Here is a 14,011-nt window from a genome sequence, read left to right on the forward strand (position 1 = left end):
GACTCTGATAACCTGAATTCATGTGAAGCAGAATAGAAAACAATGTTGAAATAAAATACTCTATTTAAAAAGTTAAGAAGTTGGCTATTATCTCTGTACTCAGAAGCATGTAGGTTTAGAGTAGGGATAACAGAGTTGAATGCTCAACTGTCAATATGTAAGCGTTCAGGCTTTCATTAGCAGGAGTAGCTCAAGTATTATAGAAAAAGAGGGATGTATTTTATTTTTTCATTTAAATCTTGTAGATGGTAACAATGTAATGACTTACTAGATTATAGAATTTTAATATCCTGTTTTATTTGTAGTGGTACTAACTTGAGGTCTAATTTTATATATGGCAAAATTTTACTGTAGCCTATTTGGTGTTAACTTTTTGTTTGGTTTACTGGGTAGGATTTTCATCCTTACTTCGGGTTGTTTTTATTTCATCCTGGTCTGTTAGAGAGAGATTCTAAATTCTGTTCTAGGTTGCTCTTGTGGTTGACAGTTCTCATAGGACAGTCCTCTTCAGTGTTTGGCCAGACCAAATCAGTGCAAATGCTACTCTAGATGCTTTTCTAAGCCTTCAAGAGCCTTCAGATTATTCATAAGGTTATTTTTTAGTTATTTTACGGCAGTGCTTTGAGAAGTTGTATTCAGTCTTCTATTTAAGTAGCTCAAATATTGACATCATATTGACATCGGATATTGATGTGGAATGAATTTGAGAGAATGAACTTGCGAGGAATATAAAGGAAATATCCTGCAACTAATTTGAATAGAGTTAAGATTTTTATGTGATCTTCAGTTAATCCATTTTCAGGATTCTTGTATTTCCCCTTGCATTTCCAGTCATACAGAATCCTTTTGATACTTGTGGGTATTGAATCTCCCACCTTTAAGTGATTTTGTGCTGTTCATATCTCCTGGATAGGTCAGGTTCTTAGGGAGACTCTTGTTTGTGATCCTGTTGAACTGTTCCTGTTCTTGCACAGGTGCATTTACAGTTCATCAAGCTGTTGTAGAAATTTGGGGAAAAAAAAACCTTGCACATCAGACTGAATATTGAATGTAATTTATGCTACCTTTTTGTTTCATAAATTCTGATCAGTGGAGACATCAGAAAATAGCCCTTGTTGGGTGTAAGACCGTCCCAGGAAAGCCAGATAGCAAGCTACCACTGAGGGTAGTATAGGTCAGGTTTAGCATTTTTACAGAAATTAACAGCTGAAGGATTTAATTTTTCATGATGTCCAAATGTTTCTGATACGGCATCTTAAGATTTCTTAGATTTTTCTTCTTTTTTTATGCTTTTATTCTGGTTTGCATGATGAGCAGAGGTTGATTTAGCATAAAATGGTGTATAGAAGTCTTTAATTAGGAGACAGTTTACTCTTGATGCTTACTCTTACGTGACCACGTTGTCAATCAACCTTCTAATTGGTAATGCCAGTTCATGTAAATAAAGCTACTACCAGTATTGTCAAAGGGATGGTTAAAACAGCAGATGAATGCATATGCAACCAGTTGATATGAAAATCTTCAGTTTAATTTCTTAAGAAATGAGCTACTTGAGTAAAACTTCTTTACCTACCTGCTAGTTATTACCTATTAAGTAGTCTGGGTAGAAGTATCAATTCTGAAACTCTTGATTTTGGATAGGACTATGGTGTGTGCTTACATGTGAATGTCTCATAAATATTTCCCAAGAGCAATTTATTTTTCTAATTAGCTTGAACAGCCTCTGCTTTACGTAGCGCTTTAAGCAGTTTTCAGTAGATCAGTTCAATCACACAGCTGTTGTTTAAAACTTACTCCTAAGTTACTGTAATTCTCTATAGAGACCCAGAATCTCACTAATTAGTACACTTAATCATACCTTGTATCAAATGCATGATATTATGGAATAATCGCTCCTAGAATTTTGTAGAAAAATGGAGTAACAGAAACCTGAGTGTTCATAGCTCTGAAAACAGTTTGCTATTCTCCCATAATAATGATGTACCAAGCAGTGTGTACAGGCTGCCATGGAGTGGCTATGCCCTTAATTCCTCCTTGCCAGTCATAACTTTACAAAATAATTCATCTGGGGCTGCAGCTTTTTATATTAAGGTTTAAAAGTTACTAAGTTCAAATATCTACAATTTCATTATTTCTTCCAAATTAAAAAAGAAAACCCGACATTTAAAATAAATATGTTTAGTTCTTATGTGAAAGGAAATCTGACTTACTGGGTGGCATTTCTGATGCTAAGATTCAGACTTTTGACCTGTTTAGCATGTAGTAGAGATGACAGTTACAGTTGTTATAAGTGAATTTTAAACTCATTTAACGTTAAAATATCTCAATATTGAGTATTTACTTTTTGGTAAGATTATTAATATTAGATGAGAGAGTTGAAAAGCAAGTACCATTTTTTTTTTTTAAAGTACAGCCTTTTTTGTTTTTCAGGATGTGACTTTAAAATGACTTCTGATTCTGAAGGTCCTCTGAAAAATATGCTGTGCTTGAATGTTTGCTAAGGACAAGTAAGTGACTGATTTCATACTTGGACTATATGTACCCAAATAGCTATTCCCTTACCATTTTTAAAGCTACAGTTTACCACGTAAGTATGTAAGAAGCATGTTCTTAAAAAGGAGAAAAGGGTGGGAGGGAAGAAAGAATAAAAAAAAAAACCAAACAAACAAAAAAAAGAGAAAAACCTTATTTCACTACTGCCAGAAAGTGAGTTTGTTTTCTTGTGGATTCCTGTCTGTGTCAATAGGAACATTAATTGTTTCTGTGGTCAGTCTTACTTCAAAAGAATCTTTGCACAGTTTCAGGGATATTTTGAATCAGAAGTTTTACTGGAAAGCTATCATAATTTATATATGTGTGTGTTTGAGGGAAATATGAGTTTGAAATAATGAATTTTGACTAAGAATATGGAGTTGCTGAATGGGATGCCCTCTAGTTTTATTTATATCGAATAAAATTTAAATATTTGGGGCTATTCTTAGCATAAGCCAGGTAATTTATTACAATTTGCATCTTAAAAAAATGTTAATTACATCTTGGTGTTTAGAAAGGAAAATTATATTTAATATTTTAACATTATATACAATTAAAAAACTCCAGACCATCTTCATGCTTTATTGAAAAGGACTGGTTTGATTTAATTCTTCGTAATTGGCTTATTCTGGGGAATGCTAAGAGCCAATTTATGCTTTTTCCCCAGTGGATTTTTCAAACAAGAAATCAGCTCAGGCAGAAGAGCTTCGAAGCATGCAAGATACCATGAGTACATATATTTATTATAGGGAAAAGTTGATGGTTTAAGTGCTAAAAATACTTTTATGCAACTAATACGATTTTTAAAATAGTTACATGTATTTTAATTGGTATTGTATGGTTGTGCTTTGTGGGTTTTGGTTTTTTGCATGTATGTGTGGTCAACTCTTTCAGCTAAACAAGTACAAAACCTAAATCTGAACCATCTATTGTTTATATTTTTGGGCCCCTGTTAGGACAAAACCTTCCCGATTGCCATGTCCTCTTTGTTGAATAGGTCTTTCATCTACAACTGCTGAGAACTTGGGCATGAGGGAATAATGCTTGGGTTGGGGAAGGAAACCAGTGCATTGAAAGACAAACTAGCAGGAAGTGTTCTAATGAATCTTGTTAAGTTAGTAGCTTTCCAATGCGTGTCAGGGTCAAGTAAGACCAGGGAAGAAACTGTCGTATGAAGCCGAAAATTTGCTGCTTACTGTGCTTAGTACTTCGTGATGTCCTTTTGACTTGAATGCTCTCTAGGGAATGGCTTCAGGAACTTTCCCGATTTCAAACCTACTGTGTTGTCGGCCTTTTCTTGGTAGCCTGGGACAGAATTTTAGAAAAAAAAAAGTTTTGGTTTTTTTAGCCTGCCAAAATATTGAAACCCTGGCAGGTTGAAAAATGCTAGTCCTAAATGATGATGATTTTTTAAAAATTCTATGGTTTTGTTTGTAAGGCTGTACATACATTGTTGCAATGGATGGATTAATGATTACTAGAACTTGTTTCACCTGTCACGCGCAAAACCCAGTACCTTTTTAACAATCCATCTCTCATTTCACTGAGAAACAAACAGACCTGACGTGAAAAGCATATAGTACACTGCAAAGGATGTGGACATGTGCACCTTATTAATAAGGACAAATGTTTTTTCAACACACTTACTTATGAGCAAAAAGGTCTTTGTTATTTTTTGTCTTCTTGTTTCCCCTTTTTGATATGTGAGATAAATTTTGGAAAATTTAGGATTATATCTGAAAAGATAAATCAAATTGTAATGCAGAAACCAGTACTTCCATCTCTTATGTCATCTTGGTTTTTCTCAAATTTGCTTTAAGTATAAACTCTGGAGGGCTCTGGATGTGCTTGCTTCCATTCAACTTCAACATTCTTTAACACTGTATTTCATACAAATGTATACTTTTCTAAATTATTTGGCAAGAGTTAGGGCTTTGGTTTTTCCAAATAATTTTTGGAAAATCATATTGGACAGAACAAAGTGTGGCTTTGTGTCATTGTTTTCAATGAAGTGTAGCATAAGATGCATTTATTTTATAAAATGTACAATGAAAATGACAAACCATTCTAATACAGTGGAATAACATGCGCAGTTTAATTCAGAAATGAAAGTTAATTGCTGGTGCTGATGACATCAGATTAGCAAACATTTAAATATTATATACATAGGAATTATTGCTCATTAAGTATCTGGGTTTAAAATTTGGCAGTCCCAAGAAATCAGCTCTATAGATTATATAAACTAGGAACAGATAAATTTTAGAAAAAGCTATTTATCACCGGATAGAATTTATGTTCAACATTTCTTCATCCTCATATGTAATCAATCTGCTGTAGCTTCTTGCATTTTAAGTAAAGACTTGCATATAAATTCCCCTGAAAAAGTGCATAATAGTGTGTATGGATGGCTCAAGTTCATCACGCAGTCCCCACTGTTAGTTATCCTATGCAGTCGGTTTGCCATCCACTTTTTGAACTTATACGTGTAACTTTCAAGAAAAAAAGAGCAGAACAATTGTCAGATTTTTCATGAAAGTGGTTGCTGTAATATCTGTATTTCCGTTTTTCTGAGTAAGAATAATATTCTATGATGGAAGATTATCATTCCTGTGTTTTGGGTAATTTATTTTTATCTAAAATATAACATAATTTCTTATATTTGCCTGTTTTTCTGTAGTAACTGAGCTATTCATTGAGTCAAATTAAGCTAGTTTGTAGGTTTATTTTAATTGCACAAATAATATAAAGAATTTCATGTGTAATTCTTTCCTTTAAAAATGCTTTGCTTTGGTAGATAACATTGTGCAGTATAACTAGCAGAGGAGTCTTTCTAGCCAGCATTATAGGTTCATGAGCCAGAAATAAGGCTATTGCCCATTAGCTCAGAAAGTAAGTTTACAAAGATGGCGGTGTTAAATTTGTTTGCTTTTAGTGTAAAAACGTTTTTTAAAATAATGATTAACTTCAGGACCCCCCCCCCCAAACCCCCAGAATAGATTTCTTGGAGTAAAACTTTTTAGCGCATTAGAAATTATAGGTTCATATTCAATGAATAAATATAACACCAGGCACTTTTTAACTAGTGATTTATTTTATTGTTAATTCACTGAATAATGGCTTCTTTTGCTAATATTTCCTGTAGCAGGGAGATTAGTTTGACTGTTAACAACTTGTACTGTAAATCCATCTGTGTTGGGAAGCAGCTTCTGTACTGTCCTTAGCTAAGCAGTCGCAGGGTTGTCCGAGGCATTGCACGCCTTCTCGGCTTGTAACAGCACTCAGGGACAGGAAGATACACGTGCAGGAGCTCTGCAGCTTCAGCCATGAATAAACTGCCACAAGCTCCTTGGGTGTAATAGTAGGGAAACAGCCTACACAAATTACCTCATTTTTCCTTCCTTCTCCAAGCTTCTGTATTTAGGCACTGAAAGGTTTTTGTAAATGGAAGAAGGGTTGTGTTCTCTGATATGTATCATGTTTCTGAGACAAAATGTAATAATTTTGTTTTTCTATTTAATCATATTATGAGTTATCTGTCAGTACAGGTAGATGTTAAACCAGAAATCACATTTCCATTCTAAATCATTAAATGCAACCCTGTTACCTGCAAACTTCTGTTCTAGTGAAATGTCTGTCCTAGCTGAAATTTTCAACTATATTTTAAATCTTTCCTCTTCTTAAATAGAATTTACTCTTGGCTTCTGACATACTTGCTGTGCCCACACCCTTCCTGAGTTATCCTTAAGTCTTATATTTTAAGCTCTTCCTTTCTCTTTCCGCAGTAGCTCTTAACCCCGCAGCCCTATGCTCTGCCTGTGAGTGCAGTTACAGGGAGGGAAGCACCAATCCTGGAGCCTGTGCTGGTGCCACCCACAGAATGACTCCCAGGATTTTCAGCCTTAGCTGGGAGGTCTGTAGGTATAAGGCCTTTGAGTCATATGTTCTGTTGAGCTTCAGATAATCAACTGCTTTTTGCATGATCATAGCCTGTTTATATAATCTGTTTTTGAAACTGCTTACTTGTTCAGATGAGTAGTTTTTCATTCAGCTGCTTAATTGAAGAAAATACTATTCCTGCAGATATTCAGTGCTCTACTGTCATCTAGTGGCTTAACAGTATATTTTTCTTGAACGTCACACAAGGTGGGCCACTATAAATGTATCTGAGAGGTTTTTGCCCTGAAGGAATAATACACGATTGAATAAAAATCTTCAGGCTTGCTCTTCCACCTCTCTGTATATTGGGTTTGTCTTACTCATCCTGGTTTTGTATCAAATATTTAGATGTAAAACCAACTTCTTATCCGTGCGGCCCATGACCACAGTTAACGGAGTTAGGCATCTTTTGTAATTGTTTATTTCAAATACAAGATCATGTTTTACTGTTGGTTTTAATTTTATTGTGATGTACAAAGTATATTATCTTTCCTCTCCTAATGCCTATCAATTGGGATGACGATTGCTTATGAATACCATTTTACATTAAACATTGTTAAATTCGCTTAGCTGCAAAGAGAACTTGCGCCTTAAAGAGGTGCCATTTTACTTCTGAGCTTTGTACATTGCCAGAGTAATCCAGTGTTCGCTCCACAGTGCAGCCAGCAGTCCTCTGTCCTGTCTGGCTTTCAAAGGTTTGTACTGATGTGAGAATGTCCTTTTAAATTCTCCACCCATAGCTAACATCCTACAATAACAGTATCAGCTATTGCAAGCAACCCCCATGCTGCTTCATGCAAATACGTTCTTGTGTGCCTTTGCCCTTTCAGTTTAGACTTTAGAAAGAACTTGTAGCAGTATTATTTCTTTTTTTCCACAAAAAGCCAGTAAGCAAAAAACCCAATCAGTCAAGGTTAGTGCCTCAAAAGTAATACACACACTTCTTTCTTTTCTTTAGATGCCTTGTCCTGGAAGCACTTAGTGTCCGAGGTGCCTAAGGGGTTGGTTTTCTTTGCTGCAAGGGTGCACCGCTGACTTGTGTTTCGCTAACTTCTTGTTCACCAGGGTGCCCAGATCCTGTTCTGCAGAGCTGCTTCAAGTCAGTTGGCCTCCGGCCTCTGATACCTTAACATAAACTTCGTTTAGATAAAAGTGTGTCGGTCAGTTCCGTGTTCTTGTGATATGGATCACCGAGTCCCAGCAATTTGGTCATCCTAAACCAGTTTTTTTTAATAACTGTCGTAACAGTGGGTTTTGCTTGTGGAGATCCTTAAAGAACTTTTTTTCCCTGAAAGATATATTCGTGCCTGGGTTATATGTTATGGAAAAGTTTCTCTCCAGCTAACAAGTGTAACTCTTTTACCTAAATGTTTAAGACAAGTTCCTGCTGTTCCTGTATGGTACAAAGAACTGCAGATTGAACTAGGTTGTAAATGTACATTTAATTTGCAAATTTCTGTAAAAAGGATGAAATAATGCTAAACTTCTAACTGCCCATATGTGTCTTGGTGTCGTTGTGGTACAAAAAAATAAATACACATTATTAGATTATTTTATAATTCTAATTATGTTCTAAAATGCTCTGGTATAGGTGCCTTCTCTCCCCTGTGACTGCGTTCGTTTTTCCTGTTGTGGAGTGAAGGGAGATGAGTGTTGTGCATATATGATCTGCCAGGCTTGTTTAACATAACTAGACTTTAACAAAAGCAACCTATTATTTTATTGGATTATGGCCCAATCTTTCATGCAAAAGCAATAGAGTTGAAAGAGTTCTGAAATTTTGCTTGTCCTCAGAGTTTTAGAAAACTCTGTTTATTTTAGAAGGTTTAGCAAGGGATGTGAAGTTAACACTATAGTAATCTGTTGAGTTAGAGATAATAGTAATCTGTTGGCTTTATACCGGGCCAAGTGTGAAACTCATTTAAGCCTACTGATTTACTCCTAAAGATGACAACTATTGGTGGCTGCAGTGGTTAGATTACACAAAGAGAAAAAAGAAGAGTATAGAAAAGGAAATTTTACTCAACGTTTCTGTATTTTCAGTGTTCTGGTCACCCATCCTTCATTGCCTTAGAGTATGTCTTGCGTTTTTTTTTAGTGGTATCTAACTTTAGCCTTAGTATTTAACTACATTTTGGCATACCATTAATTTACCACTTTCTTTTCAAGTTATCTAAAAATACATTAAAACACTGAGACTCAATCTTCTTATTTTCAGACAAATTGGAGCTATACAGTGGTCTCAGTACTATGGTGCAAAACTTTAAATATCTCTGTTTGAATAAAATTAAATCAATTTTTTTTATTTATTTTTGCTTACATTGATATAAAGCTTTGTAAGCCTATGTTTTGGCAAGATACAAAATAGATTTTAAAAAATGGTAATAAAATATTTTTTAATAATAAAAAGGTATATGGATTTCCAGTAAAAATGCTAACTTATAAGGCTAATAAAAATAAATAACTTATCTGGATAAGTTCTCTATGCTTTAAATTATTATTTTGAGAGGTATATTCACAGTTCTTATTGCTTCTAGTTGCTGATGCATGGTCAAGATGAGTGGATTAGGAGAAAACTCCTTGGATAGCTTTACCAATGAGTCAAGGAAGCGCAAGCCATTGCCCTGTGATACACCAGGTGCAAGGTAGGTTTAATTTTTTGTATTAAGAGTTTTTAAAATATTTTTCAAGTTTTCATTGTAGTTTAGAGTAAGTTCTAACTAATAGTTTTGTTCAATTCTCTAGGCCAGCTTCTGTTGTGAAGATATAAAACTTAACTCTTATGTGTAAATATGCCAAAGCTGATGAACTATGCTCTATAATTAGACTCTTGCAGAAATCTTAATAGAGTGAACATGTAAGGAATCACTGTTTGCAGCTGTGATTGCAAGGCAAAAGAAGAAAAACTTCTTGCTTCACAGAAATTTCAAAGGCAGTATCTTATACCTGGTAATTGATTTGGTAGGCCTCATTTCAGGTAGTTATGGTCAGCACAGAATACTGCAATAGGCTAAGCACTTTTTTTTTTACTTCATTTCTCCAGACTAGCTCTTTGCAAGCTCATCTCAAACATTGGCATTCCATGCTGTCTTCCTGCCCCTTACTCAACTCTGTCAGAGATTGCTATCTGAGGGAACCAGTTTTCTGTTCCCACCAACCTCATTGCTTTCTGCCCCACATTAAGGGTTCTGTGTTATCCTTTCATGTTCTTGTTCCCACAGAGTATTAACCTTTATTAAATTTGTCTTCAGTTTCACCAAAATACCAGGCATCACGTGTACTCATATTTCTCCCTTTTATATACGTTCCCACTGTCCCATGCTGATTATCTCCATCGTACAACAGACTGTGTATGAGATCCTCAGATTCTCCCACCATATCCCAAGTATCTCTTTGTGAGTGTCCTCTATTCCAATTTCTCTTTCCTTTTCTCCAGTGTCTGTCTGTCCATTCAGGAATTCTGTTTTTCAGTCACCCTTCATTAGCTTTCTTTATCTTTCAAGCCCCTGCTTTGTCATGTATTTCTTTTCTCCAGTATTGGTCCATGCATACTTTCCTAACTCTTTCACTTGGTCTCTTCTCAAAGAATATTCATTCTTTTGATTCCCTCCATGTGCCCATTCTTGCCCCTTCCCTTTCTCCTGAGTCCTCCTTCTCCTACTCTTGGTATACTCTGTGTATGACACTGTTCTCTCTGCTGATTTAGGCTGTAGAAGGTGTCTTTACTCAACACCTTAATCCTTAATTTTGGAGAGAGAGTTTATCCAGCAACATTAGGTTGTCCATGGTTCTGATTTTCTTGGATGTTGAGATGCATTTTTACCCTGATGCCTAGAAATTTCTCTGAGGTCATCTGTAGTCAGCTTGTTACAAGCAAACCAAAGGGATTTCACAGAATGTTAAAATCCCATTTCATTTGTCTAATAAATTATAAACAAATCTAAAGTAACTTTTAAGGTTAAAATACACTTTCTGTATGAGTGTTACAGTTTTATAACAGGCAATTGCTATTTTCAATACATTTAATGATAGATAATTTATCACAGGAGGATTTTTTTGGTAAGTAACTTTCTCATATCCTCTTAAGATAAATTTGTACTTAAAATTCTTAAAAACCCCACAAAACCCAACCCAAAGAGCAGTGTGACAAAACACACACACACACCCCCTTCAGATTTGTGTTTGCTGGAAGACTAACTACTACCTAGTTTAATAGGTAGGTAACCGTAAAGTTCACATAGTGAGCACAGCTCTTGTATATGATGGTATGTAAGTATGTGAAATGATGTTTTTGGTTCCTAGTCTGACCTGCAGCGGTGAGAAGCGTCGGCGTGAGCAGGAAAGCAAATACATTGAAGAACTGGCTGAACTGATATCTGCTAATCTGAGTGACATTGACAATTTCAATGTCAAACCAGACAAATGTGCTATTTTAAAAGAAACCGTGAGACAGATTCGACAGATAAAAGAGCAAGGTACAGTTCCCTGCTAAGACAAAATAAATAATTTAATTTTCTTGTGATTCCTTTTCCAAAGCAGTAGTTACTTGGGAAATTGAGTAGTGTTTTTCACAATAGCATGTAGCTGAGAAAGTCTTCAGGCTTTTGACTTGAACCAAACCTTTAATATGCCTTAAATGATTTTCTGTTTAAAAGTAAGCAAGTATTTACCATCACTTTTTTTTATTGGGGAATCAGGGCGTTAAAACTTTCTATGGCCTTTCTTGTAAATTTCCTGAAAAGTCTGGGAAAGCTTGAGATAGTCCACAGAGAAACTAAAACCAGATAATGTTGTACCACCAGCTGGTACAATATACCAAATACCTGCTGGTAAGAAGAATACATACTGTTGTATTTTACTTCTAAGGACTTCATGCTTAAAGGGACTTTAATTCTTTGAAATTATTTTCTTTAAAAATACCTAGTTTCTTATGGGGCGCACTTCTTTTCAGATATGTTAATTTTTATTGCTATTTTTTCCTATTGTGTTTCTATGGACTTGGCTTTCTTTTCTTGTCCTGTTTAAGACATGCTTCCTAAATGTTTAAGTATTGGACTCCAACATATTTAAAATGCATTTAGCTTGAGATCAAATAATTACATAGTGCATTTGACCATACTCATGATATAGTTAAGTCAGCGAAGGAGAAAACAGCAGTGCATCAAGTTTTGGTAATTTTTGTCAGCCAGTGTAAACCTAAGTGGTATAGTAATTTTTCTTTTTAATGAACAAGTATATGCAAAATGTGTTTTTTGAAATGTGTAGTAGTGAGTGGTGTATAAATATACTTTTTTTTAAAATCCCTCCCTCCTTCCCCACACCTACCCCCAAATGACTATAGCCTGCCGAGTTATTTCCTTTGTATGGTAAAGTATTTAAAAAATGAAGTGAGCTATGGTGTATATTTTACCTGTCCTGGTAAATTGCTGCATCTTTTGAAAACATGTTAAAACAATTCTGAAACACTTCATCTTAACTTCTGTTTTTAAGCTTTTTATAGTGTAACATAGTGTATTCTAATGTAATATTTCTATTTCATTATAGAGTTGAGTATGTGATAATCTTCCCTTAGGATACTCTACTCCTCTTGTGATCTGCTTAGCCAGCCAGCAAGTGCCACAGAATAAAATTTACTCTTTGTTTTCTGTAATTCTGCTACCTGGTGTGGATTCCCATTCCACCTTCCCCTGCAATCAATTTATTTAGGATATTTTGATTCTTAAAACATGATTTTATTATATACGCACATACACACGTATACATACATACACACACGCATGCACACATACATTAACATGAGCCAAACCCTTTTTGTAGAACAATGGTGATGGCATCTGAAAACTGTGACCAACAATGACGAGATATCAAAATAAAACCAGAAGAAGAGAGATGTATAATGAGTGTGTTTAATGGCCATTGAAAGGTTCAACAGGGATTCATCAGACAGATGATCCCAAAAGCAACAGAAGAAATACTGGTCACAAACCAAGTTGATCCAACTTTTAACTGTCAAGTCAATTTATGTAAGCAAAGGGTTTGGCATTATGTAGCTGTGACATTTTTTCTGGTCTTAAGCAACTAACAATATATGAGACCTCCTCTCTTATTTGTGGGTTTTTTTGCCTTTATGCACATGCTTCCTAGAGTCTGGCTTGTAATATTAAAATGTGGTCTTCATATGAAATGTTGTTTTACTGAAATACATCTTTTGTGTTTCAGGAAAAGCAGTTTCTAATGATGATGATGTTCAGAAAGCTGATGTATCTTCTACGGGTCAAGGAGTTATTGATAAGGATTCATTGGGACCTCTTTTATTACAGGCAAGTACAAATTAGGCCCTAGTAAGTCCCTATGGATATAAATACTTAAGGCAGGTGAAAATATTACAGTAAAGCCTGCAATCCTATAGTAATAAATAGTATGCAATAAGTATACAGAACTATGTTTGAAAGGGACAGGAATAAAATCTATCATGTTTTCTTAATTTTGCTGAAATTCTCTGTAGAATGAAAGAGAATAGCATTTGGCTTTTTCTCATATTCTTGTGCTTACTTTCACCAGCAGTCATTAGCAAATTACTACTAAAGCAGTGCTTAGTAATACGAGGAATATTGTGCTTTATTTAGGGGATAGGCATTAAAATAAATGGGTGAAGTTTTGCAAAGTGCATTGGGGTTTGTTTCTAAATAGTGAAGCATTTTAAACAGATGTTACCATCAAGTAAAATAACCTAAGAATAATTATAAAAAAAGGTACATAGCAGGTACCTTTTCTTTAGGCCTAGGAAACCAATCCCATATTTACAAGTCCATTAAAAAGCACTTTTGAAACTTAACTGTTTTACATAAATATTGAATTTTTTCTTTCAGTTAAGAAAATACAGTATTTTAAGATAGGAGTAGACCCTCTTATCGCATCACTTGTTGGTGGAAATGTCTTCATGTTCATGTCTTACTACTTGTTTCTACTGAATTTCTTCTTGTTTCAATTTGCCAGCTAGTGAAATAATGTTACAAATTCATTATCTTGTGTTCAAATAAAGCAAGAATGAAACAAGAAGGCTGGTTCTCACTGTGAAAGAGCTCAATGGAATAATAAATGAGCAGATTAATTTTTAATATTGAAATCATTCCTTATCAGACACAATTTTCCTCAGAGAAAAATTTAAAACTTCAGCTCTACCCTTGAAAAGAAATGCACGTATTGTAACTTGACATTTATCACCCACACTGATTCTGAATGTGGTTTAGTTTAAAGACTATGTATCTTATGCGATATGTTGTCATGTTAATATTTAGGCATTGGACGGTTTCCTGTTTGTTGTAAATCGAGATGGGAACATAGTATTTGTGTCAGAAAACGTCACACAGTATCTGCAATATAAACAAGAAGATTTGGTTAATACAAGTGTCTATGGCATCTTACATGAAGAGGACCGGAAGGACTTTCTTAAAAACTTACCTAAATCTTCAGGTAAGAAAAGCTGACTTACTACACTGTTACTAGGCTATTTGAAAACAATCAGAGAAGAAAAACAACAGAT

The 14,011-nt window shown here is 34.9% G+C and overlaps 1 protein-coding gene across 6 annotated transcripts in view; it reads left to right on the forward strand.

The window, feature by feature from the left end:
• The window catches only part of NCOA3 (nuclear receptor coactivator 3), an 80,649-nt gene that overhangs the window by 47,187 nt on the left and 19,451 nt on the right, over positions 1–14,011 (forward strand). For all 6 annotated transcript variants that reach the window (XM_035900124.1, XM_035900123.1, XM_035900127.1 and 3 more), the window contains 5 exons: positions 2,431–2,507; positions 9,006–9,113; positions 10,771–10,943; positions 12,688–12,788; positions 13,767–13,941. In XM_035900124.1, coding sequence (XP_035756017.1) covers positions 9,016–9,113; positions 10,771–10,943; positions 12,688–12,788; positions 13,767–13,941 — 547 coding nt within the window. In that variant the 5' untranslated portion in view covers positions 2,431–2,507; positions 9,006–9,015. The remainder of the gene's footprint in view (positions 1–2,430; positions 2,508–9,005; positions 9,114–10,770; positions 10,944–12,687; positions 12,789–13,766; positions 13,942–14,011) is intronic.

This window comes from Egretta garzetta, unplaced genomic scaffold (genome assembly GCF_000687185.1).
Source record: "Egretta garzetta isolate BGI_Z169 unplaced genomic scaffold, ASM68718v1 scaffold178, whole genome shotgun sequence".
In the NCBI taxonomy this organism is placed as follows: Eukaryota; Metazoa; Chordata; class Aves; order Pelecaniformes; family Ardeidae; genus Egretta; species Egretta garzetta.